Source organism: Anomalospiza imberbis, chromosome 15, assembly GCF_031753505.1.
Source record: "Anomalospiza imberbis isolate Cuckoo-Finch-1a 21T00152 chromosome 15, ASM3175350v1, whole genome shotgun sequence".
Taxonomy (NCBI): Eukaryota; Metazoa; Chordata; class Aves; order Passeriformes; family Viduidae; genus Anomalospiza; species Anomalospiza imberbis.
Window position 1 is genome coordinate 1,485,247 of NC_089695.1, and position 22,581 is coordinate 1,507,827.

A 22,581-nucleotide genomic window follows, 5' to 3' on the forward strand; every position below is an offset into this window, starting at 1 on the left:
GCTTTACTTCCACTAAAAATCTACTTGTGCTCGATGTGTGGAGTCACAGGTCTCTGGGACCTGGAGCTGTCTGGGTCCATCTAATAGGGAATTATCTGGGACTCTGTGCTAAGGAAATTCACCAGTCTGGTGGAGCCTGGCTGAGTGACAACATTTTACTTTTCATGAATGTTACCAGAAAAGCTTCATTTATTTAAGAAAGAACTTATAAAACTGCCCAGTGCAGATGTCAGAGGTTAAAAGTGTGTTGGCTTTTACCAGGAGCTTTGAAAATGTTGCTTTTTTTTTTTTTTTGCCTTTTTTTTTTCCTGAACATTTCCTTGCCAGCTGCAAAGCACAGCTGCCTCTTGCATTGCACAAGGGGATGCTGCTCTTCCTGGTCCCAGGAAGCTTTGGGGAAGCAGTGGTGGAGATCACACAGAATCACACAGAATCACCAGGCTGGAAGAGGCCTCCAAGATCATTGAGTCCAACCCAGCCCAACACCTCAACTAAACCCTGGCACCCAGTGCCACATCCAGGCTTTGTTAAACACACCCAGGGATGGTGACTCCACCACCTCCCCGGGCAGCCATTCCAGAACTTTATCACTCTTCCTGTAAAAAACCTTTTCCTGATATCCAACCTGAATTTCCCGTGGAAGCTCTCCTGGCAGACTTGGGCTGCCACACTCCAGGAGCTGAAGGCGCTCAGCATTTTGCTTGTGGCCATTCATTTTACACTGAGATAAACCCTGATCTATGCAGGGACTCTTCAGCTGAGCACGTGGAGAGATCACGGTCTGCCTTCCCGAAGCTCCATTGTAATTAATAATAATAATAAAGTGTTTAAGATGGCAATTTGCATTTCAGCAGCACCTTTAATTCACGGCTCTCCAAACGCTTTACAGACAGGGATTAACGAGGCCTCACAACAACCCTGTGAGGTAGGGGGATGTGACCATCGCACTGCTGTGAGGACAATGAGGGCACCGGGCATAAGGGGCTTGGAGCAGTCGTGCTGGGATTTGACCCAGAACTTGGGCATTTAAGTCCCATCAGGCCTTCAGCTTCGGATCAGGCTTTCCCGACGCACGGGTCTGGCTCCACGTGGGGCCATGCTGATTAATGAGCCCGTGGCTGCCTGGCACAGACTGTAAAGGCCATTCATCTAAGGCAGAGGTTTATTAGTGGAGTGGATGGTGCCTTGGTGCTTCTTGCTGCTGGAATTATCTGAGTGTTTGAAGGCATATCAAAAATAGAGTTAGATATCAACCACCGAGAGTGGCAGGCTGTAACTGGAGAAAGCCCTTAGGCCCCAGGTGGGGAAGCTATGTAGGACACTACTGTAAATGTACTGATCAGAAAAGACATAATAATTTATATATAAAGTCCACCCTTGCTCTTTCCCCGAAGGAAAAAAAAAAAAAAAAGAACCTAGAAAGCCACTGCTGGTTGTCACATGTCAGCTTCAAGCTCTGGTCTCTTGGCTTCATAGCACCTGCCAAAAGAACAAAATGCGGTTCATCAGTGGCGTGGCTGGGCTGACAAAGGCACTAGAGCAATGTGTTCTCCCAAACTCAGTCCCAGCTTTAAAACAACTAAAAATGATAAGAATTCCTCATGGGGGATGGACCTGAGAGCACTGATGGGGATGTTTTTTGCAGCTGGCCACAGGTGATGTCACCTGTGTACATGAGGTAAACTTGGCACCTCGAGTTCAGCCAGCCCAGGTAAACCTGAGATGGGCACTCAAACTTTTCACCAGGCTCACTGGAAGCAGTTTGGACCTTTAGAAGTTTGGTGGCAGCTGTTTTTTGTCATATTTCTGAAGGAATAAAAGAGCAAAGAAATACCTCAAGGCATGCTCTTATCTAGCCAGAGAAATGATCCCCAGCTGATTCCCTAAAAAGCAAGGCTGAAAAAGGAAACCTTTTCTGATGGGGGGTAGCTCATGCTGTTGTTGGTGTTGATGTTCTTCATGGAGATCAGAGTGATGCTGTTCCCCTTCTGGCTCGTGTCTGCTGAGCAGCTGCCAAAGAAAGGAGATAATTAATTACTCTGGGAAACAAGAGAGGGAATCACAGAGTCACTGAGGCTGGAAAAGACCTCCAAAATCATCGAGTCCAACCTTTGAGCAATCACCACCTGGTCAAGCAGACCAGAGCACTGAGTGCCACGTCCAGGTGTTCCTTGGACACCTCCAAGGACAAAATTTCTTTGTAGAGAGCTGGAGACAAACAGGCAAGGCTGAGGCTGGTGTGGGGGACCAGGTTTGGTTTCCACCACCCACTGAGCTGCTGTCCTGATTCAGGCCCATCTATAGGGAGTTACAAGGCTTTGGAAGGTGGAATTCCCCCTTTTTCCTACCTTGAGGGCTGGGATGTGCATTCCTTGCCAGTGGAGGCTGGATGACTTTGGGGTCAGGGAACCTTAGGCACTGTCCTGTTTTCTGGCATGTTCTGCCTTGGTGGCTTGAGATCTCTTGGATCATGATCATTAAGGGTATTTAGTGACCACTGATGCTGATGCAAATTTGGCACCTAAATACTCACAGACTGTGCTCCCTGTGTCCCTGGTCCCTTTCCAAAGCAGGGTTTAGGAAATTATCAGATGGAAAAATAGCAGCAATATGTTTTGGTCCCTTCCAGCTCTTGTTTCCTGCTGTTTTCCCACATTCAGCCTCTCCTCTGGAATAGCAGTGACGGACCATGGCGTTCTGATGGACCATTCTCTGCTTGATGCTTCTCTTCCAGATGTCTCTGAACTGGGGCTCCTTTGTCCTGCTCTCACTGGGAAACAGTAATGGGCATCTTGGGAGGTATCTGAGACTGCTCTGAGATCCAGAAACTAGAGTTTAGACCTCAAGGCTCTATCTAGGCAAGACAACCAATCTCCTTTGGGAAGGTGGGGAGTCTTCTCTCAGTGCAGCTTTGAGATGAGCCCCCTAAATAATGATCTTCTATCTATGTCTCTATCAGAGCATGAGGTGTGATCAAAGCTGATTTTGCTTTTCTAACTCTCTCAAAGATGTCTTGACAAGCTTCCTTCCACCTGAAATAACCAAAGCAGACTCTTTTCCTTGCTAAAATTAGCTCTGGGATAAAACAGGCACCCTCAATCAGATGTGGGTGGCAGGAGCAGCCTTACCTCTCTGATACCATGGAGGTTCCTGGTTTCTGTTTGTCTGGGGGGAGAAAAACACATGGTGATGTAGAGGTGAGAAGTCATAAAATGTCAGCTCTATTCTGAATTACTTCATGCAGGGATATAAATTAAATCTGAATGAGATTGGAGACACTGGGGGGGAAACTTGGGAGTTGATTAGAGAAAACCCTTCAGCTAAGGGGATGTACAGGCAGGACCTGCTGGTCCTGCCAGGCTTTAGGAAGGATTCTGCCTTGCTGCAGAGCAGCCTTGCCCTCTGCTGGGCACTGCTTTGTGGGAAATGGGATTCCTAAGGAAAAGGAGTGTCAAACTCCATGATTTTTGCTGGAAGAGCTGCCCACCTCTTGGAATTTGAGCTGTAGGAAATTTGAGACCGCATCCAGATGAGGCTGGGCTAGGGCTCTGGCAAGGAGGTCACACTGCATTCCTGACTGCTCAGTCCATGTTCCAGTCTGCCTTCCAAACCTTCCCACCAAGGTGTAAGCTTTTCAAATGCATCTTTTAGGAATTAGGAATCCACATGGAAACTGGTGACTTGTTGATTAGGGAAGCACAGATTCTCCCAGACAAATACCTTCCGAGTCCTTGGAGTGGTTGCACTTGAACCTCAGGCTGACCACGCTGACCAGGATGATGACCACCACTATCAGGATAACGACAAAGCTGATGACACCTGGGGATAGAGGAAAGAACTGTCTGAGTAGCAGAGAGACTCTGACATCAAAACTTGGCTGGGAAGTCAATATTTTCATTAATGTGAGCATGGTTCGTAATAGGCAAAGAAGTAAACAGTTGTTAGAACAAATAGCTTTATTCTCCTGTGTTTTAACCTCAAAGGGCTTCTATGAATACTTAATCAATAAATAATTAATTGGTAAGGCAGTGCCAGGAAGGCAGAAGTCAGCTGATTACACTGGGGATTGATAAGAGTCCGTATGCTCCTGCTACAGTAGGTAAATCTTATCCCGAAAGTGTGTAAAGCCACATAAATAAGTAATCTAACAGGAAGAGACTAGCTAGGGCTGTGGGTGATGTTATCTGCCCCATAAACCATCTTTAAACACTTTAAATCAAGTGTAGATTTGATACTGACATCAGGCCTCAATAAATCAAACAATTCTTTGCACAGGAAATTTGCCCTGCTAAGAATCCCTTGGACTTCGAATCCTGGAATGGTTTGGGTTGGGAGGGACATTAAACCCATCCCATTCCACCCCTGCCATGGCAGGGACACCTCCCACTGTCCCATGTTGCTCCAAGCCCCAGTGTCCAGCCTGGCCTTGGACACTTCCAAGGATCCAGGGGCAGCCACAGTGGCTCTGGGCACCCTGTGCCAGGGCCTCCTGAAGTTGAGTGCCCAAGCCAGCACGAAAGAGAACCCCCTCCTGTCCCAGGTGGCACAAGACCTTACCAAAAGCTGCCACCGTCAGCGGTGATTTCTCGTCTGTCGGGGTGGGCTCAGGCAATTGGCTGGAGGAGTTGGGTGTTGGGGTGATGGGTTCTGGGGCGCCTACAGAGGGGAGAAAGGTAGATTTACATAAAAGTCATTCTTCCACAGCTGGGAAGAGGATTTCTAGCAATGCTAGAGGCCCTAACTCTCACTTGTAGTTCACTGAAGAGACCAAGTTTGGATCCTGGCCAGGCCCATCAATATTAACAGCAAAGTGAGCAAGACCTGTGTGGAATCATTGCCTTGGTGGGGTCCCTTTTATGGACAAGCTGAGAGCACCCACAGGGTTTCCTTCAGGGACCCCAGTGGGGAAAGGTCAAAGTCAGCGCTGGCACTGCATTTGAGGAGGGAATTTGTCCAGCCTTCCTGCTTGTACAACCTTTTGCCATAATGGCACCTCTCCTGCTGTTCTCAGGCTCAAGAGGTTGCCCTGAAGTGCTGTTTCTGCAGTGTGTTACAGGCTTTTCAAGGGCTGGATGGGATGTTCAGCACCCCTCTGGAAATCCTTGTTGTCCATGCTGCCTTGAAGACAGCTGTGTGATGGCCTTGTTGCTGGCTGTGCAGAGGAATATAAAATATGGAGCAGGAATCACCTCTCTGTGAGGAGGAAGCACCTTGAGTCGCTGATATTGTGGTGCTCTCATTCCTCATGGGATCCTGACCTGCACAGAGAGACACAAAATGTGAGTCTTGACCTCCAGTGACATTCAAGAACCAGAGGAATTGATGGAGAGGAGAATGGATTCACAGTAGTGCCAGTGATATCTGGGAAAATCTGCAATTAATACTCCCACCTCCATACTAAAAGCTTCCCACCAAACATACTTTGTCCTATTTTCCACATCCAAATGGAAACCTAGGGAATCACAATTCAAATACCCTTTTTTAACTCTTTAGGGTCTGCAGTCCTAGCTACAGGATTGGGGCAGAAACAGCAAGGCAAGTCTGGAAGGCTGAGCTGGGAAGGTTACAGATGTGTTGTAGGTCATAAACACTGAGACTTTAAAATAAAGTCTGATTAGGGGAAAAAATATTGCAGATTGTGGGTGTGGAATGAGTGTTTGGCTTGTCCCTGGACTTGAAATTAGTGGATTTGCTATGCTGGGTTATCTAGAAGCAATTAAACCCGTTTGAGTTGGACTAACTTGTACACCATGTGTAGTCTAGCTGTGGCAGCCCAGAGGTTTGTCCAAGCAGGGACTCCTGTTCTCAGTGGGGTAAACTGGCTTGTGTTAATCTGCTTGGTTTATGACAGCTGCTTCCAGTGCCTGTGCAAGGAAATGTAAAGCCAGCCCTTGTGTTTCACTTGTACAGAGAAAAAACATCCTTTGCTGCCTCCAGGCTGTTGTTGAACAGCCAGAGTGTCTGCATCGACCTTAATGAGCAGCTACAGGCCCTGTCAGGAGACTCAAAGTGATACTTCAGAGCTTTACAAGATCATCTGTGGGTCAAGTAGGATCTTCTTCCCTGCTTTCCCAAGCCCAGGTTCCCAGCAGCAGTGCTGACCAAGGGGATGTGGTGCCTGGAGAGGTGTGCACAGCTTCTGGCACTGCCTGGGGAGCAGCTGAACCCAGGTCCTATCCCACAGCAAACATCCCTGACTCGGAATGGCATTTTGCCAAAAGCCAGAAGAAAAAGGGGGAAAGGCGTGAAATAATAAATCTAGCCATTTCAGAAGCTACAAGGAGCAGAACAGCCTGGAGAAGCAGGGTCTGCTGCTGTACCATTTTTTCCCCACTCATCAAATTCTTTGTTTAATTCTGAAATTGTTCTTCTAGCCACAGGCAGAAGCTGTGCTTTGCCGAGCCTGGCACAGATACCCCATCCCCGAGAAATGTTGGGTCTCACACAATGGGAAACCTGGCTTTTGGAAGCATCAGCATCTTTATTCAAAGATGTGTGGAGCTTCTCAGTGGTAAATCAGGGCTGGAATGAACAGTCTGCAATCTGCTCTGAGCAAAGGGCTCCTGGCTTAGCTGGGCACAGCCCTGCTGGGTGGGCATCTGTGTGGGCACAGCTGGCCACAGCTTCCTCACCTTGCTTGTGTTAGACATCTGAGAGATACTTGGAGAGGCAGAGCAGTTTCTTGACCATTGCAGATTTTTGAGGCTGAATTTTTAATGGAGAATCAGCTCAGTTGTCAGATTACAGTTTTCCAGTCACTTGGAGTCTGCCCTTATTCTGAGAAAACTCTTACTGAATTCTCTAATTTGTACTTACAGGTTGGGTTAAGCAAACTGTCAAAAGCAAAATTATATTTATTTTAAAAGATTTTAAAAGGGCTCCCCTCTCCTAAACACAGATCCATTGTTTGGCTGCTAAAGTTCATCCCAGCAGAGGATGTTAAAAGCATTTATCTTGTGTTTTATCACTGCTTATAAAGACACCAGATGTGATTTTGGATGGCTTACCACCCAAAAAAGACTCATGCTTAGAGAACTTGTGCCATGGATTGCCATCAAGTTATGTGATCTTATTGTTAGTCTCTAAAGGGACAAAGTACCTCGAGGTGTTGGAGAAGGAGCTGCCGTGCTTCTTTTTCCATTGGATTTTTCATCTAGATAAAGAAAACATGGGAAAGGACAATTAACTTGGGAAGCCCCTACAAATTCCACTGTGGAGAGCTGCTGGGTGTCCATGGAGTAAAAATCTTTATTTGCATGATACTTTTCCTCCAGGCAGACATCAGGATGCCCAGTTAGCCAGGTGTGGAGTCAGCTCAGAGTGTACCTGACAGGTGAGCTTGGGAGAGGGAGCCGGGGAGACTGGAGCTGCTCCAATATTTGATAAAGCATGATCTGGATTTTCTCATATGGGCTTGGTCTGGCTCTGTCCATCTGGAATGAGCTGCTCTTTCAGCAAAAAACTCGGAGAAATTCAATATTTGCAGAATTGCTGAATAACCAGTACAGTGTGGACTAGGCCAAATATTCTGGTGCCTGCAGTTTGGCTTGGATAAGGAGGGAGGCACAAACAGGTCCTGCCTGAGCAAATATTTGAGTTTTCCATCCTTACCTCGCTCAGTGGTTGCTGTCAGGTTTCTTGTAGTGGTGGGGGAGGGTTTGGCTGTAGTAGTTTGACCCACAGAGGTGAGGCTCAGGTTGGTCAGTGGTGTTGGCTTTACTGATGGCTCTGTAGGGAAATTGTGGTGTTACTTCAAAAGGTTCATCTCAGAAACAGCTTGAAGAGGGCACAGCTATTGCAGAGCCCTCAAATTTCTTGAGAGTTAGGAATAATCTGCTAGGGAAAGCATGGAAATAGCCTTCATCCTGCTCAGAGTCAAGGAGCTCTTGTACTCTGGAATTTCCTTTTGCTCTTCACTGTGAGGAGATGCTAAGCTGGCAGAGCTCAGCAAACACATGGAGAAAGTCAGGGTTTGCCACTGCTTCCTTCCCTGCTGTGAAAAGTGAAGGTGTTTTTGTCACCAGACACTTGACCTGCCTGGCACCACACGATCATTTCTGTGTGTTCTGAAATGCAGCTTTCACCTTTCATCTCACTGAGAGTCTCCAAGCACAAATAATTCAGCTCTTGAAGTGATCTGGAGGCTCCATCCTCTGCCTCAACCTGCTCCAAACTGCACCTGATCCAGAGCAAGATGGGAGGGGAAAAGCTTTCAATAATCCCTTTGCAAGGAACAGTGGATCACCAGCTGGGAACTTATAGGCAACTTCCTTGTCTAGACTGCTCTTGGCTTTCCAATAAATTGAGAAAATGGTGAAATGGTTTCAAGGTTAGTGTGGTTGGGTTTTTTCCCCTTTATCCAAATGTTTCACTGAAATATTAGAATTTAGGACTAAGTTTCTCTGTTTTTTTTTTTGTTTGTTTGTTTTTTTTTTTTTTTTGCAAGGCTTGGAAGCAGAAGCAGAGATCTTTTTGAGATCTTATTCCTTGATATTTTTGGGGTCCTTCTGGAAGGGTAGCTATGCTTAGATTTATTTTTTTCCTGAACCATAGCAGGAGATCTGTCTCCAAAGATTCAAGTGGGCACTAACAGATATGGAGCTGGAGAGATATTTTCTTGTGTAATCGATTTTCTGTACATGTCAAAAATTATAGGAAGGCTTGGGTTGGAAGGGATCTTAAAGACCAGCCAGGCTGGACAGGGCTTGGAGCAACCTGGGATAGTGGAAGGTGTCCTTGCCCATGGGGAATGGGATGAGGTTTGAGGTCTCTTCCAAGCCAAACCATTGTGGGATTCCCCTCTATGATCATCTCATTCTCCCTATTCAACTTAGTGATTTTTCCCCCTGGTTTTGCTCACACCTGTGCCTTGATCCCTGTAGGATGAGTTAGCTGGATCAGAAGCCCTGACACCACAGAATTTCCTTTCTCCTCACCACTGTCCTCTGCACAGCCCCAGTTACTGCGGGGTGGCCCAGTTGGACTGAGGTCAGACCAGTTCCCCACTGGGATGTCCCCAAGCCTCCTTGGTCTCCAGCTGAGCATTACCTGAGCTGTGGTTCTTGGCTTCAGGGCTGGGTGCTGTTGGTTGGGATGGACCTGGAACACAAGCAGAGGCACAGAAGTGACATTTCCAGGCTGGTGGCATCCCACAGGGAGGGCTGGAGGATGGGCCAGAAAGGGGCCATGGTAGCCAATGAGAGCAGAAAGGGTGAGGGGAACAAGAGATGCTGAGGAGAGGGTTTGTCCCTGGTGTGGCTGTAGGGACCAGCTCCATGGATCCACTGCTGCTAGGGAACAGCTGGGGGAACAGGGAGCAAAGATGAGGCAGGATCCCTCTGCTTTCCCCAGGCTTCCTGGAACACAGCCTCGCTCCCTTCCGGACAAAAGGGAGCCAAGCCAGGTCACCCTCTGGGGCACAGTGCCCTCCATGTCCCCTGGAGACCTGGGCAGAGGCAGGATCCTGGGAGAAGATCCCTCAACAGATGGGAGTTTGGAATCAGGGTCCCATTTAAGGCTTCTCCCCAAATTTGCATCCCCCCATTTCCACGTGCATCCACATCCAAACAGACACATAAAGCACATCACAAGGGAGAGGTACCTGTTCCAGCGGGGGTGGAGGAGTTTGTGGAAGCTGTAGAACCTGAAAGGAAAGAGCAGAGTGTGAGTGGTGATGATCTGTGGTGGTCACTAACACACTGCTGTTCTTGTTCCTTGTGCGGTCTGGGTTTTCCTCATCTTCTGTGGGAATGACTTTGAAATATGGGATTGCCCCAAAAGCATTAGCGGAGAAGTGGTAGCAAAGAAGTTTTACTGAGTGTAAAACTACCAGTCTCTGAGTAAATTAGTAGTGGAGTTTGTCCAGCCAGGATAAATGTCCTCCTCCCCTTTGGGGGGCCATAGAAATCCATGGGGTCATTCCCTCCCCATGAGCTGTTTGCCTCAGCCCAGCCCTGGCACAGAAGGGTGCGTGACCTGTGTTGTGGAGCTGTTCAGAGGTAAGACACACATCTGAACACTTTGTTCCCTTGAGACCTTAAGGAATGGATGGATGAGGTTTGTAAAGACTTCCAGGAGCTGATGGGACTGTTCTCCTTCCTGTCCTGAGTGTCCTGGGAAACTGAAGCCCGGGGCTGTGAGTCTGCAGGGAGCTGCAGCCCTCAGGAGCTGCCTTCCCTGTAGGGCTGGGTAGTCCTGCAGGTCCATACAAGGTTCTAGGTGTTCGGTGAGTCCCCAGTTCCTCAACTGAAAGGTGGCTTTGTTTGGTTTATTTGTTTGCTTTTCTTTTGGATTCATGACAAAGCATCCCTGCCCCAATCCCTCACATTTCCACTCTCAGCATCTGTGATGTTTTCCTGTAAGCCCCAGCTCCCGGAGTCCAGTGCTCGTGGAGTCACAGAGCAGAGTATTTTGGTTTGGAAGGGAACTTTCAAAGTCATCTAGTCCAACTCCAAGGGTTAGATGAGATGCCAATTAAAAATACTGCCCTTGAAAATGGGAGAAAGAAATGTCCCACACTTGAGGACAAGACTTGGAAAATGTAAATACCCTTTAAATGCTCAAATCCAACCCAGCTGGTTTAACTTTGGGAAGGTGACTTTGAGTCTGTCATTGCTGGAATGTACATCCTAATTGGGATTTTCAAATGGTTATTGCTGGTGACCCTGGTGCTCTCCGTGGTTAAGTTTAATGACAGAAATGACAGTACACGTTCAGAAAGCAGCTGAATCTGACTGCCCTGGTGATCCATCTCACCAGAGTCCCATGGAAGAAAAAGGATTTGGGCAGAAAGGGACAGCAGGGTTGAATTCTTCCAGCACACAGTCCCCTCATGATGCCTCAGGGCTCTGTGATGGGAGCAGTGCCTTTGCAGGGGGTGCAGGGGAGGGTTCAGCCAGGGCAGCACCAGCCAGGGCACAGCAGTGCCCGTTTTCAGCCAGAACCTGCTGAAAACTGCTGTGGCTGCCCCTGGATCCCTGGAAGTGTCCCAGGCCCGGCTGAACAGGGATTGGAGCAACCTGGGACAGTGGGAGGTGTCCCTGGCATGGCAGGGGTGGGATGAGATGAGCTTTAGGGTCCCTCCCAGCCCAAAGCATTCTTTGATTCCAGGATTTGATGCCAGGAGCTGTAGGGGTGGTATAGATGAACTCTGGGGGAGGTCCATGAGCTGCTGGTGCCTGGGGGAGGCTGAGGGCCTGGCCAGGGAGGGGTGTCTGGAAGGAGACCCTGAGCCCTGAGTGTGGTTCTGGCTCAGAGCTCACCTTCAGCACCCTCTGGGTGTAGAGAGTTCCTGACTGATCTCATTTTCCTCATGGAATTGCTCTGGAGCCGTAATTGTTTTTGTGTCTGAGGCTTTATGACAATGATCCCAGCCAGACAGGAAGTGTGTAAACCATGGTGAATACATAATAAAATGTGGTTTATTCCCAGACACGGCTTGGCTGTGAAAATCAGACTGGACTTTTCAGACCTTTTCCATATTTTTCTCTTCTAGTTCACTGAGCAGCAGGCTGGGAAAACTGTCTTGTTCAATCCATGAAAGAGGAGTCAAGATCAGGTTTTTAATCACACAGAGAGGAAGGGACTGGTTGATTTTCTGACTCTGTTTGGAGCAGGATCAGGAAATAAGGACCTTTATGTGCAGCAAGGAAAGGGGAGGCTGGGAAATAGGAACCAGCCTTAGCACAGGGCTGGTGACGTGCTAGGAGTGATTGTGTTGGAGAATTTATGGGATATCCTTCCCTGGGGGTTTTGAAGAGCAATTCAAAGGAGAACGAGGGTGATGCCTCAGGTTTCTGCTTTTCTATTTTTCAGATTCTGTGCTGCTTTAGTGTGCAGTTCTGAGCTTCATATTATGGGATGGTTAGCTCTCTGGACAGAGCAGGGAGACAAAACAATTCCTTCTCCAGCTGGGGACCAAGGAAAAATGATCCAAATCTCAGGCCCAAGAGCACAAACAACGCATGGAATGAAGAGAGAAAAACAAGCAGGATGGGACTGCATGGGCTGGAGCTGGAATGGGACAATGAACTCCAGTGTGCAAATGGAGGAGAACTGACAAAAGTGAGAGCCCCTGGGAGCGGTTGTGCATTTTGGGACCATTTTGGTTCATCCTGGGTGCAGCCCTGGCTGGGTTCTTGTGCTGCCGAAGGTGGATCCATGGAGGAGATCCTTTTAATAAACCCCTGCTTTATTCTTTAACGCTGTCTAGTCTCTGTTCTAGGTCAGCCTTCACAAGGCATCAAGGGTAGTAAGAGACAGGGTTATGGGCAGCTGTACCATCACCTACTAAATCAATTAATATAATGGGGAAAAAATAATGTTTTAGGCATATGTTTGCCCTTCCTCAAGAGGTAGAGATGCTTCTTTTGAGGAAGGGATATGATTCTGGATTTGGTTTGAAAATGCCTTAAGATACTCTCTACATTCAGCACAAAAAATAAAGTGCAGAGATCATCATGAGGGTCAATATCCTCCAGCAGCTGCCAGACTCAAACAGCTCCCCTTTCTCCAAACTTCCCTTGCAGGACCTGTTGTCATGTTTTCCTGAGGGGAGAAGTAGCTGTGGCACACTTATGGAAATGCTCCCAGGTACTTTTTCATGGACATGGTGGAAGCACCCAGAATCGCTGGGGAAAGAGCTGCTGTCTGCACCTAGCCTTTGCCAAAGGGAAAGGGGAAATAAAGGTGCTGACCTGGACATTTATTCCACCATTTTTGGTGCAGATGAGGAGAAATCTGAGAGCTTGAACAGAGCCTCTGGGGGTGGGAGGAAGTTGAGGGTGAGGGAGGTGACATTGCCCTGCTCTGCCATCTCTGATGGGACCATCCATGGGACAGCTCCAGCATCCCTTGGACAGGAAGAAATGATTGTACTCAACATTTTCTTCACTGCAGTTCATCCTGTCATTGAGAGTCACGCTGGAGACCTTCTGAAGTTCTCTGTTTGCAAACCTAATCTTATCATTATTGTAAAAAAGCTGAAAAAGCATTTTTTTCCTACTGCTCAGTTCCCAGAGTTCCAGTGGCTGGGCTGATGCTTGCCCTGCTCTGGAGAGGCTGAGGGATTGGAGATCCCTTCTGGCTTTCTGCTCCGGAATAAACGGCCCTGCCTTCTCTAAACACATCCACACTTCATTTCAAAGTGCAGCAGGCCTGGCTCCAGCTTCTGGCCGCTGCTGCTTGTTGTGCCTTCCCTGCCAACTCAAATAAGCAAAAGCCCTGTTCTATTGGGTGTTTTCTTTTGGGGAGGGTGCTCAGCATCCCTGGTCCCACAGGAGAGGGATGGATCTGTGCAAGGCAGGATGAGACCAAGCTCCCGTTGTGGGGTTGGGCGGCAGGATGGGGTGAACACAACACGCCACGTGTCACGGCTCCCTGCAGATATCCCAGGGGATTCTCGAGTTGGAAACCATTCCCTCCTCAGGGCTGCTGCCAGCACGGAGAGCCCTGGCTGTATAAACAGCTCCCAGCAATAATCAGGACACGGCTGGCGCAGCTGGAATTGCAATAAACATCAAAGCCCTTCCACAAGGGCAAGCACTGCCAAGGAGTTCGTTGTGTGTTTGGGTGCAAAGGATTTACAGCTGGATTGTGCAGTCCTGGGTGGAGACTGGGAGCTGGCTGAGGGATTTACGATAGGAAATACGGCTTTGTGCTCGTGCTGTCATGGGAAAGTCCCAGTTCGCCACCGGAGCTGCGGGGCTGCAGAGGAGCACGTTGGGGCTGCAGCTGCATTTCGTGCTTGGTGCTCGCTGCTTTCCTTAATTTTTCCAAAGGGTAAACAGGAGAATTTTGGGTTCCTGTTTTTGGCAGTTGTTTTTCTGTGGGGTTAGGTGTGTCTAGACTGACCTGGAGCCTTCTCGCATGGCAGCTGAGATGTTGCCAAAGCCAGCAGCTCACCCCTCTCACTCCTCAGCAGAAAGAGGGTGATGTCAACCGAAAGATGGGTGAATTTTAGGTATTTCTGCTTTGGTATTATTTTTGGCAATTGTAGACATTTAAAGCATGGTTTTTCCAGCTGCTGACCAAAGAGAGGGACTACTTTAAACCCCCAAACTTTGCCAGGCCCTCCTATAGAGACCTGAGCTAGCTGTTGGAAAGGTTTCAGCAGAGTTTAGATCAGGCTCAGGACAGGCTTGTGGTGTCCAGCCTGTGTTCATGGAGGGCTGGAGTCACCGGGGAGGACCTCTGGCACTGGTGTGGAGTCACAGGGACTGCTCCTGTCCACTCAGAACTGCTGAATGGGAGGGAGCATCTATTCCCAGTGACAAGGAACCCTGGACTCATCCCTTCCCTGGCAGTTTTGGGGGCTGTTCCACCTGCAGTGCTGCACCTCTGTGTCACCCTGTGCTTGAATATGCTTTCAGAAAAGAGATCCAGCAAGCTAAAAATAGGCTTTGCAACTCAGATATTGGCACTTCTGTCAGATGACCCAAGACAAAAATAATAACAGCCACTTAACACAGGTGCAGCTGTTTCCTGGGTGAAACACAGCAGCAGTGAGCAACACCCAATTCTTAGGACTTCTACATGGAAAGAAATTCTCTTTTAGGAAACCTGGAAGGCAGAGAGTTCTCCCAAAGCCTAGGTCCTGTTTTATTAAGTGCCTAAATAAGGTGTCTCTGCCTTGGAGGTCTCACAGCAGAACAGGTGGGGTGGGAATTGTGGAGGAGAGAGAGGAAAAGTGTTGTTCTGCAGGGTGGATAACTGACAGCCCAAATCAGGGCCAGATCCACAGAAGTGTTCAAGTGCCTAATTCCCAAATGGCATGGGGGGGTTGGCAACTGGCTGCCAAGTTGTTCTGAATTGTAATGACTCAGTCAAAGTGTTATGGAAAGTTTAGAAAGCCGGGAATTAAACCCGGATCTCATCAGCAATTAAAATTAATCGTCGCCTTCCTCTGCTCGTCCTCAAGGGCTGGGCCTGGGCATCCTCTCCAAGCACCACATTCCCTGCTCCTCTCTGGTGAGCCAGTCTGAAAGCAGATCTTAGTGGGAGGCAATTAAAACCCACTTGGATGTAGAAACAACCCTGGAGACAAACAATGTGGGGAAGCTGCGAGCACAGAGCGGCTCTGCTGCTGCCCAGGGCTGGTTTTTCCATGTGAAGGGGCTGTTCCTGGAAGGAAAAGCAGCCTGACTTTTCTCCTGGCTGCACCCCCACTGTTCCACCAGCCTGCTGCTCCATCACCCTCACTTGCTGCTTCCAGTTTCCTCCTGCCCTGCTTATTTTACAGCTCTGGGTTTGCTCCTGGTGGTGTGGGTCCTGTCCTTCTCCTGGCCATGCTGCTCCTCAGGTTTGGAGATGGGTCTGGGATTTTGGAGGGGAAATCACTCCATACCCAATGCAAATGAAAGATGTGAGCACCACCAATTCAGGCTTGATGGGACCCGGAGCCCATCCGGTGCTTTTTGCCTACCTACAGTTTTTTAATAATATTATTTATTAGCAGAGCTCAAAGCAGTTTACAGAGGAGACTTTCCAAGTCTGTTCCCAAACTGATTATTCTTTCCAGTGATTCTGAGATTCCTCAGGTTTATTTGAGTGCTGCTCTGTGGTGTTTATAAACCACCAAGCAGGAATGTGATCTGCTGGGACTGGTTCAGGAGACAAGGTGTGAAAGGGGCTGGGCTGGTGGCTAAGGGATTTCTTAGAAATCCTGTTCTTTCCACCTGCTTTTCTTGAGTGTCCTGGCTTGAGTGCCAGGGGAGCACTTGAAGGATAACTCTGCCTGGAACAGGTTCCAGTCTCACAGAAGCAACAGCTACCGGTCAGGTAAAGCATCTTGGCCTGACAATCTGAGTCCAGATTCTTGGTGAATGACCCAGGTTTTACTCCCACATTTCCTAACCCTTCATGTATCCCCACACATCTCATCCCCACAGTGTGGGCAGCAGGGCAGGGGAGGTTCTGCCCCTCTGCCTCACTCAGGTGAGACCCCGCCTGCAGAGCTGCCCTCCTTCAACTTAAGTATATTCCCTGTGTCCTGTCCCTCCATGCCTTGTCCCCAGTCCCTCTCCAGCTCTCCTGGAGCCCCTTTAGGCCCTGGCAGGGGCTCTGAGCTCTCCCTGGAGCCTTCTCCTCTCCAGGTGAGCACCCCCAGCTCTCCCAGCCTTCCCCCACGGCAGAGCTGCTCCATCCCTCTGACCATCCTGGTGCCTGCTCTGGACTCAGATGGGAACTTTTCCCTTGTTGAGGTGGTTGGGTTGTGCTGGGTGGGCTCCTCTGGGAACTGGGGCCACGAGAGCTCCCATCTGGGACTTTGCTGGTGCTGCAGAAGCCCCAGCTCCCTTCTCCAGCCTGGCTTCCCAGCAGGAACGTTCCTGGCTTTGGGACACCAGCAGCACCTCCTGCAAGGACACCTGTTGTTGACTCACCTATTGTAAATGGGACAGAATTCCTGGAAGCTGCTGCAGTCAGATCTGCAGAGTCACCGAGGGGTTTCGTGTTACCGAAGGGAGCAGTTTGTTGTGTGAGCAAACATTTCTCCAAACCACCTCCTGCTTTCTCTTCCTTGTTCACCACCTCAGGGCTGGGCTGGCCTCGCCCTTGGCTGAGAAATCTGCTTTAGGATGCCCTGGTTTGAGGATGCAAATCTGGAATCCGGGTGCCTGTCCTTTAGCTGCACCCATCTTTTTGATTATATCAAAAATATATCTCAAACCACATGTCTGCTTTTGAAATACCACATTTCTCATGGCATTATCCATCCACGGCTGTGGCACTGATAAGGAGAGCAGTGGATGGAACAACAACAGTGGGAAATCCTGCTGGGTTTTCATCAGCTTTGAGGAGGAATTTTTTCAGTGGAAATCTTTTGTCTGGAAAATGCCTGCCCATTGTAATGGAAAGGGTCTATAGGAAGAGGTTTGTTTGGACAAATTTTCTGCTAAGTGTTTCTAGGGGGAGGAAAACCACATTGGAAATGTGCCAGACCTTCCCAATTCAGCAATTTCAAAATAACAGTTTGAGCTTCCCTAATTCAAACCTCCCTTCAGAAATAACCATAAGAATGAAGAATTTTAATTTAGGAAATGATAAATTAATAAAATACTGAATTTGCACCAAGCAAAAGCAAGAAAGGCCTGTGTGGGACCAGACAGGTGTTAGTGTCCAGCCAAAGCTGATTCTCTGTCTCCTCAAGGTTACATCCATCTCCCCCAGAGCAGGGAGCCTTGTTCCAGAGCCCCTAATTCCCTTTTCCAGCTGCTGGTGTGCCGGAAAACCAGTGGCACCACGGAGCCCAACTGCCCCTCTCACTAAGCTGCTGCTTTGCCTTGTGCAGAAGCTTCCCCCAGGGGCTGCACCACCTTTGGGACTTGCTGTAAAATTAAAAATGAAATTAAAAAGCCATTTTGTGGCTGTTGGATCAGCGCAGAAGAGGGAGGCAGGACATTCCAGGGAAGGCCGGTTTGGTGGGAGAGGTGTGACGGTGCTGTGACCATGGAGGGGGACGGTCCCTGTCCCTGATTTTAGACAGGTGGCTTTGAGGGGACAGAGTGATGCTGTCGAGACTGAAGGATGGAGAATGGCACCTCTTCTACCTAGTGCTGCAGCACTAGGTGCTCCTGGGAGCTGGAATTCTGGGATTCTGGGCAGTGCTTCTGGGATTCTCATTCAGTGGATCTTGGCATGGTGCAGCCCAGCCAGGGAAGGGGCCTGGCCCCCTCTGTGCCATTGCTGTCCCATAAAAGCCCTTCCAAGCAGTTTTAAAAGGGAAAGCAGCATTCTGGGTGGGCATTAAGGAGTGTCACAGGGTGGCCAAGGTGCTCAAAGCCCCTTAATGTGATCCTTACTCTGATCCCAGGCACAAATCCCCCCTCTGCTGAAGGCAGCAGTGTTGGCCTCTAATGAAGAGACAAAATTTCCAATCCATGTGCTCTGATTTCTTAGAATGATACAGCTACAAACTGAATTGCTTTCTATATTCTATGGAATGAGATGATCTTTCCTTTCCAACACAAACCATTCTATGATCCTCTGCCTTTTAAAAATCCCATTATTACCAGCACAGTGGCTGTAACCCGAGGCAGCTTCTATGGTTTAATGATAAAACCTCAGACTTGGAGACACATTATTTTATATTCCTTTGAATGTATTCCAGCTCCCAGCTACTACAGCTGTCAGCAAGGCAAGAGGGGCCTGACAATGCAGGGAAAGCAACCTGTCATCCTTTGGAGCAGGAAACCAGCTCCTTCATCCCACACCTCGACTCAGATGGGAAAGAGAAGTTAAAGAATAATTACCCCAAGCAGCAGAATTATTACAGCAAGGACGAGATGTGCTCTGCACGAGCTTTGCACATGGGCTTTGTATTGATATTAATGAGAGCAAAAAGTGAAAATAAAAAGTATTTTTGAGGAAAACAATGTCCTGTACATTGAAACATTCCACCTTGACTCTTATTTGACAAAAGTCACTTACTCCAAACCCCTCAGCAGAAACACTCCTTTCATTAACCTGCAAACAAATCCTTGTATTCCAGCAGTGCCAAACAAACCCTGCAAACCTGACAAAGCCACGTTTTCCCCAGCAGCCCGGCTGAGCTGCAAGGCTGAGCTTTGCAGTGGCAGCTCCCAGCCTCTGCCCGGTTGCCTTTGGAGCCCCCCGTGAAGCCGGGCCCCCCACATCCCCCCGTCCAGCCTCGTGCTCCCCGGTACGGAGCAGCTCACCTGGGAGCAGCAGGAGGAGCCAGAGCAGTGCTTGGAGGGACGGGAGCAGCATCTCCGCGCTGGTTTGCGGCTCGCGGAGCCTCTGGCCATCCCGGGAGGGACCGCGAGCAGCGATTCGCCTGCCTGGGCTGACTCTCGCACAGCTTCCTGTTAAAGAATAGGAGGAAACGGGCTCAATCCACAGGGGAACTGTGTTTTTCAGCCCATTATGGCCGGGGAGGATGTGAGACATCGCTCACCGGCGGCATAGGAAACCTCGCCGGGCTTTGCCGGGGCTCGGCTCCCGCTCGGAGGGATGCCCTGCTCTGGGTCTCAGCGGCTTCCTTACGGTGCTGGGATTTTTTTGGGAGGTGTTTTGTGTGTGGTGGGATGTACCCCAGGTCCCACCCCCCCCCACATCAGCCTCCCTGGGGTAAGAGTTGCTGGAGGAGCCTCCCTGCCACCTGAGAGGGCGTTTCTTACACATCCGTGAAGAATTTAGGAATAACTGCTCCTTGTGGGGCCAGGGTAGCTCAGCAGCTGGGCCTGCCCTGTACCCTGTGCCTCGCTGGGCAGCTCCAGCGAGTCTGGGCACTGGGACATGCCAGCTTTGGGATGGTGACTTTGGGATGCTCCTCTTCAGGCAGCACCCTGCAGGACACACAGCACATACTGGGCCCGGACCTACCCCATCCCCGGTTCCTGGAGAAGGGCAGGAACTGGAAAGCTGGGCTGGTGCTGCCCCCATCCAGCCCGAGGTTTCGTGGTTTCTTGGCCCTGACCTTGTGTTGTGCTGCTCCTGCCTGTCACAGTGTGAACCCCAGGGGTTCTGCTTTATCCTGTGCTGGATGTCAGTGGGGGTTGGCAGGAGGAGAAGCATTTTAGTGTCTCCACCTAGGAAAGGATGCTGTGTCCTCAGGGGCTCTGTGTGGGTGTTCAGGATGCAAAGCCAGAGGATTCTGTCTGCTGGTCTGAGGGGCTGGTCCAGCCCCCTCCCACAGCCCCCAAAAGCCACAGAGCCTCAACCAAAGGCCAAGGAGATTCTCCTTCACTGCATGGAGAGCATCAAGGGTGTCCTAGGCTGCCAGCAGAATCCTTGTTCCCACAGCTGGCAGACAGCAGCAGCACTGGAGGGAATGATCCCCCATGCAAGGCACAGCTCCTCAGATTCTGTGGGTCTCTTCCAACCCCTCCAAGCCCCCAGGAAAACCACCAGACCCAAGGCTGGTGGCCTCCACAGCAGCCTTGCTGGGACAAACCCCCTGCCAGCAGCCCCCCCATCCTTTTGTCCCTTGCACAGATGTGACGCTCAGAGATTATGCTGTAGATTAAGGTTTTACTGAATACTGAAATGAGTGCAAATACCCAGAAGCTCACACGCAGTTGAATCTCTTCTGGGTGCTCGGCTGGATGGGAAAAGGCATTTCCCACTGTGTCCTCCCCACATGCAGGAAGGACAGAGACCAGATATTCACCCCAGCCTGTCTGCTGAGAGCCTGCAGGTAAGAGCAGTGGTGTTTTGGGGTGGAAGGATGGGAAGATGCGTTTTGTAATGGCTGAAACTCCGAGGGATCCATATTTTCTGCTCTGCGATGTGCTCAAGGTCACTCCTGGGGCAGAGGGTGTGACACACGGCACCCCTGGGCCAGGGGGATGACACGTGTGAGGGGAGGGATGTGCCAGCCCTGACCTGGCTCTGGCTCCTGCCTGTGACCCCCAGGAGCTCACACAATCCTTTAGGATGGAAAAGTCTCCAAAATCATTGAGTCCAACCACTGAACTGGAGGCCCAAAGCATCCAGAGCTCCCCATGGACTCACCCCGCAGCCATGCTGGCAAATGGGCAAATTCTGCAGCAGCGGGACCCCCGGCAGGGACCATCACCCCCGGGGCTGTGCCACCCCTGGGGACAGGGCCCTTCCAGCCCGGAGCACAGCGTGGGGACACCGTGCCGGGCTGCGCAAACAGCTCACATGCCGAAGGGGATTTTTTTACACCCGTTCCTTCACCACATTCAATTTTCACGCCCCGCTGGTGGCAGCAGGGAGGTTTCCTGCAGCCGAAGGGGGAGGGAGGGTGCCTCTCCCCAGACAAAAGGGCCCTTGTCCCGCAGCGGGGGACAGGAGGGTCGCAGGGCGGCAGCGCTGATGTGGCAGCGGCAGGGACGGGAGCAGCGCTGCCCGCGGGATGAGCGGGCGCTCCCCGTGCGCCCGGGGAGTCCCGGCGGCGGCGGGGCCGGGCCGTGACGTGGCAACTTCCGAGGTGAGTCCGGCTGCACCTTCACCGGAGACCCAGCCGCAGCTCGTCCTGCTCGCCCCGCCGGCAGCTTCCCAAGCCTGCCGCCGGAGACGATGATTCCCAGGCAGCAGGGACGCCCAGGTACCCCGTGGGGCTGGCAGGGCTCTCCTTCCTTCCTTCCTTCCTTCCTTTCCCACTGCCCCCTGCTCCCACCCGTGCTGGCTCCACGGGATCTTGTCTCTGGCGAGGGTTGGGTCCCCCTGGGAGGTTCCCATGGGATTTGGTCCTGGATCAGCACCGTGGGGCTGGGGGTGGAGAGGGGAGGGCAGAGGGCTCCCCACAAGAGCCAGGTGTAGTGTCCAAAGGTGCCCACGACAGGGGGATGCAGGGATTGCCTCATCCTGCAAGCCCCAGCCTTCAACACCAAAACTTCTCCTGCGCTGCGAGCCCGAGGGAGGGGATGCTCACGGGATCGTCCCATTCCCTGGCAGCTGCACGCGCAGGCAGGAGCTGTGGGCCCGAGGGCAGGAGACGAGGACAGGGACGGGCTCGGCTCGGTGGTCACCTCCCGTGTCCCCGTGCCAGGTCACCCCGCTGAGCCATGAACGCCTCGGTGCCCGGCAGCCAGCTGAGACAGCCCGAGCCCCAGGATGTGGCCGCCTTCACTCCCGTCTCCATCGTCAAGAGCGTGACCAAGAAATCGGACGCGCTGCCCGTGATCTCGGTGATCGTTGTCCTCTTCGTGCTGCTGGCCGTGTGCATCGTGCTGGTGGTGCACTACGGCCCGCAGCTGCGCACGGTGCAGGTCACGCTGCACCACGAGCCCATGGCCCAGCACATGGACAGCGTGCTCCTCACGGACTGGAGGCGCCTGGATGCCCACGGGAAGATGGACTCGGCTGGAGTGACCTGCCACTGCTCCTGCAACCACCACCTTCCCCACGGGAGTGCTGAGCCCAATGTCATCGAGATCACCTACCTGTGACACGGCCCGGGGCCACCTGGGCAGGGCCTGAGGGACACGTCCCACTGGAAAAGCTGGGATGGGATGTTCGTGTATCCCGGGACTCGCTGCTGCCCACACGCAGAGGCTGCACCTCCCCAGACCCGTGTCTGGCCCCAGGAATGCTCAGCCAGGAGGTTCAAGACCCATTTTCAGCCCCCAAAAGTCCAGCCCAGGGGTGCCACTGTCCCCAGGCAGGAGCTGGGTCCCAGCCTGGGCTCTGGGGCTGGCTCAGCCTATGTGAGGCAGCTTTAGCATCTTTTCTGGTTTTACCTGCCCTGGTTTTACCTGTCCCACACTGCCTGGGAGTGGCCAGAAGAGCTGCCTTGGTCCTTGCCTCATCTGGGAGCTCTGGGGCTGTGCTCAGCGCCCTGGCAGTAGCTGGAAGTTGCATCATGTGGAATTGTTTTCCAGTGAAAGATGTTTCCACACTCACGGTGTCTTCATTATACTGTTTGTATGAGAAGCTTCCAGCCACTCTTTGCCTCATGTCCTGCCCCTGCCAGCCCCGCCAGCCTCTCGGGCAAACAGCCAGAGGAGAGGAGGGCAGAGGAAGCAGCTCCTGATTCTGTGTTGGGTGGAGCCAGTGACAGGGGACAACGTGTCCTGTCCCCAGTGGAGGTGGGTGAGAGAAGAGCAGTGACACAGCAGAGGCAAGAGGTGATAATGGCACATCGCAGCTGGCTGA

At 51.0% G+C, this 22,581-nt stretch overlaps 2 protein-coding genes across 4 annotated transcripts; one reads left to right on the top strand and one right to left on the bottom strand.

Annotated features, from left to right (window-relative positions):
- Positions 1-839: 839 nt before the first annotated feature.
- Positions 840-18,921, bottom strand: ECSCR (endothelial cell surface expressed chemotaxis and apoptosis regulator). 3 transcript variants are annotated; one of them, XM_068205516.1, is made up of 11 exons: positions 18,675-18,921; positions 9,602-9,643; positions 9,049-9,099; positions 7,612-7,728; positions 7,100-7,153; positions 5,190-5,258; positions 4,558-4,656; positions 3,721-3,819; positions 3,129-3,165; positions 1,911-2,010; positions 840-1,479 (listed from the first exon to the last, which is right to left on the bottom strand). In XM_068205516.1, exons 1-11 carry the CDS (start codon positions 18,904-18,906, stop codon positions 1,471-1,473), a joined length of 909 nt encoding a protein of 302 aa, XP_068061617.1. In that variant the 5' UTR covers positions 18,907-18,921; the 3' UTR covers positions 840-1,470. The 3 variants fall into 3 exon arrangements, 2 of the variants coding, with proteins under 2 accessions (XP_068061617.1, XP_068061616.1); XM_068205515.1 differs by having other exon boundaries at positions 1,835-2,010; XR_011004258.1 differs by lacking the exon at positions 3,129-3,165.
- Positions 18,922-20,901: 1,980 nt separating this feature from the next.
- Positions 20,902-22,328, top strand: SMIM33 (small integral membrane protein 33). The gene is made up of 2 exons (XM_068205392.1): positions 20,902-21,031; positions 21,476-22,328. Exon 2 carries the CDS (start codon positions 21,492-21,494, stop codon positions 21,873-21,875), a length of 384 nt encoding a protein of 127 aa, XP_068061493.1. The 5' UTR covers positions 20,902-21,031; positions 21,476-21,491; the 3' UTR covers positions 21,876-22,328.
- Positions 22,329-22,581: the final 253 nt, after the last annotated feature.

Excerpts from the sequence above, each read along its gene's own strand:
- ECSCR (XM_068205515.1), bottom strand. The coding sequence starts at position 18,906 with ATGTCTCACATCCTCCCCGGCCATAATGGGCTGAAAAACACAGTTCCC. Across the intron at positions 7,729-9,048 it reads AGCCAAGAACCACAGCTCAG|AGCCATCAGTAAAGCCAACA; the intron begins GTAATGCTCAGC and ends ATTTCCCTACAG. Across the intron at positions 7,154-7,611 it reads GACAGCAACCACTGAGCGAG|ATGAAAAATCCAATGGAAAA; the intron begins GTAAGGATGGAA and ends TTCTTTATCTAG.
- SMIM33 (XM_068205392.1), top strand. The coding sequence starts at position 21,492 with ATGAACGCCTCGGTGCCCGGCAGCCAGCTGAGACAGCCCGAGCCCCAG.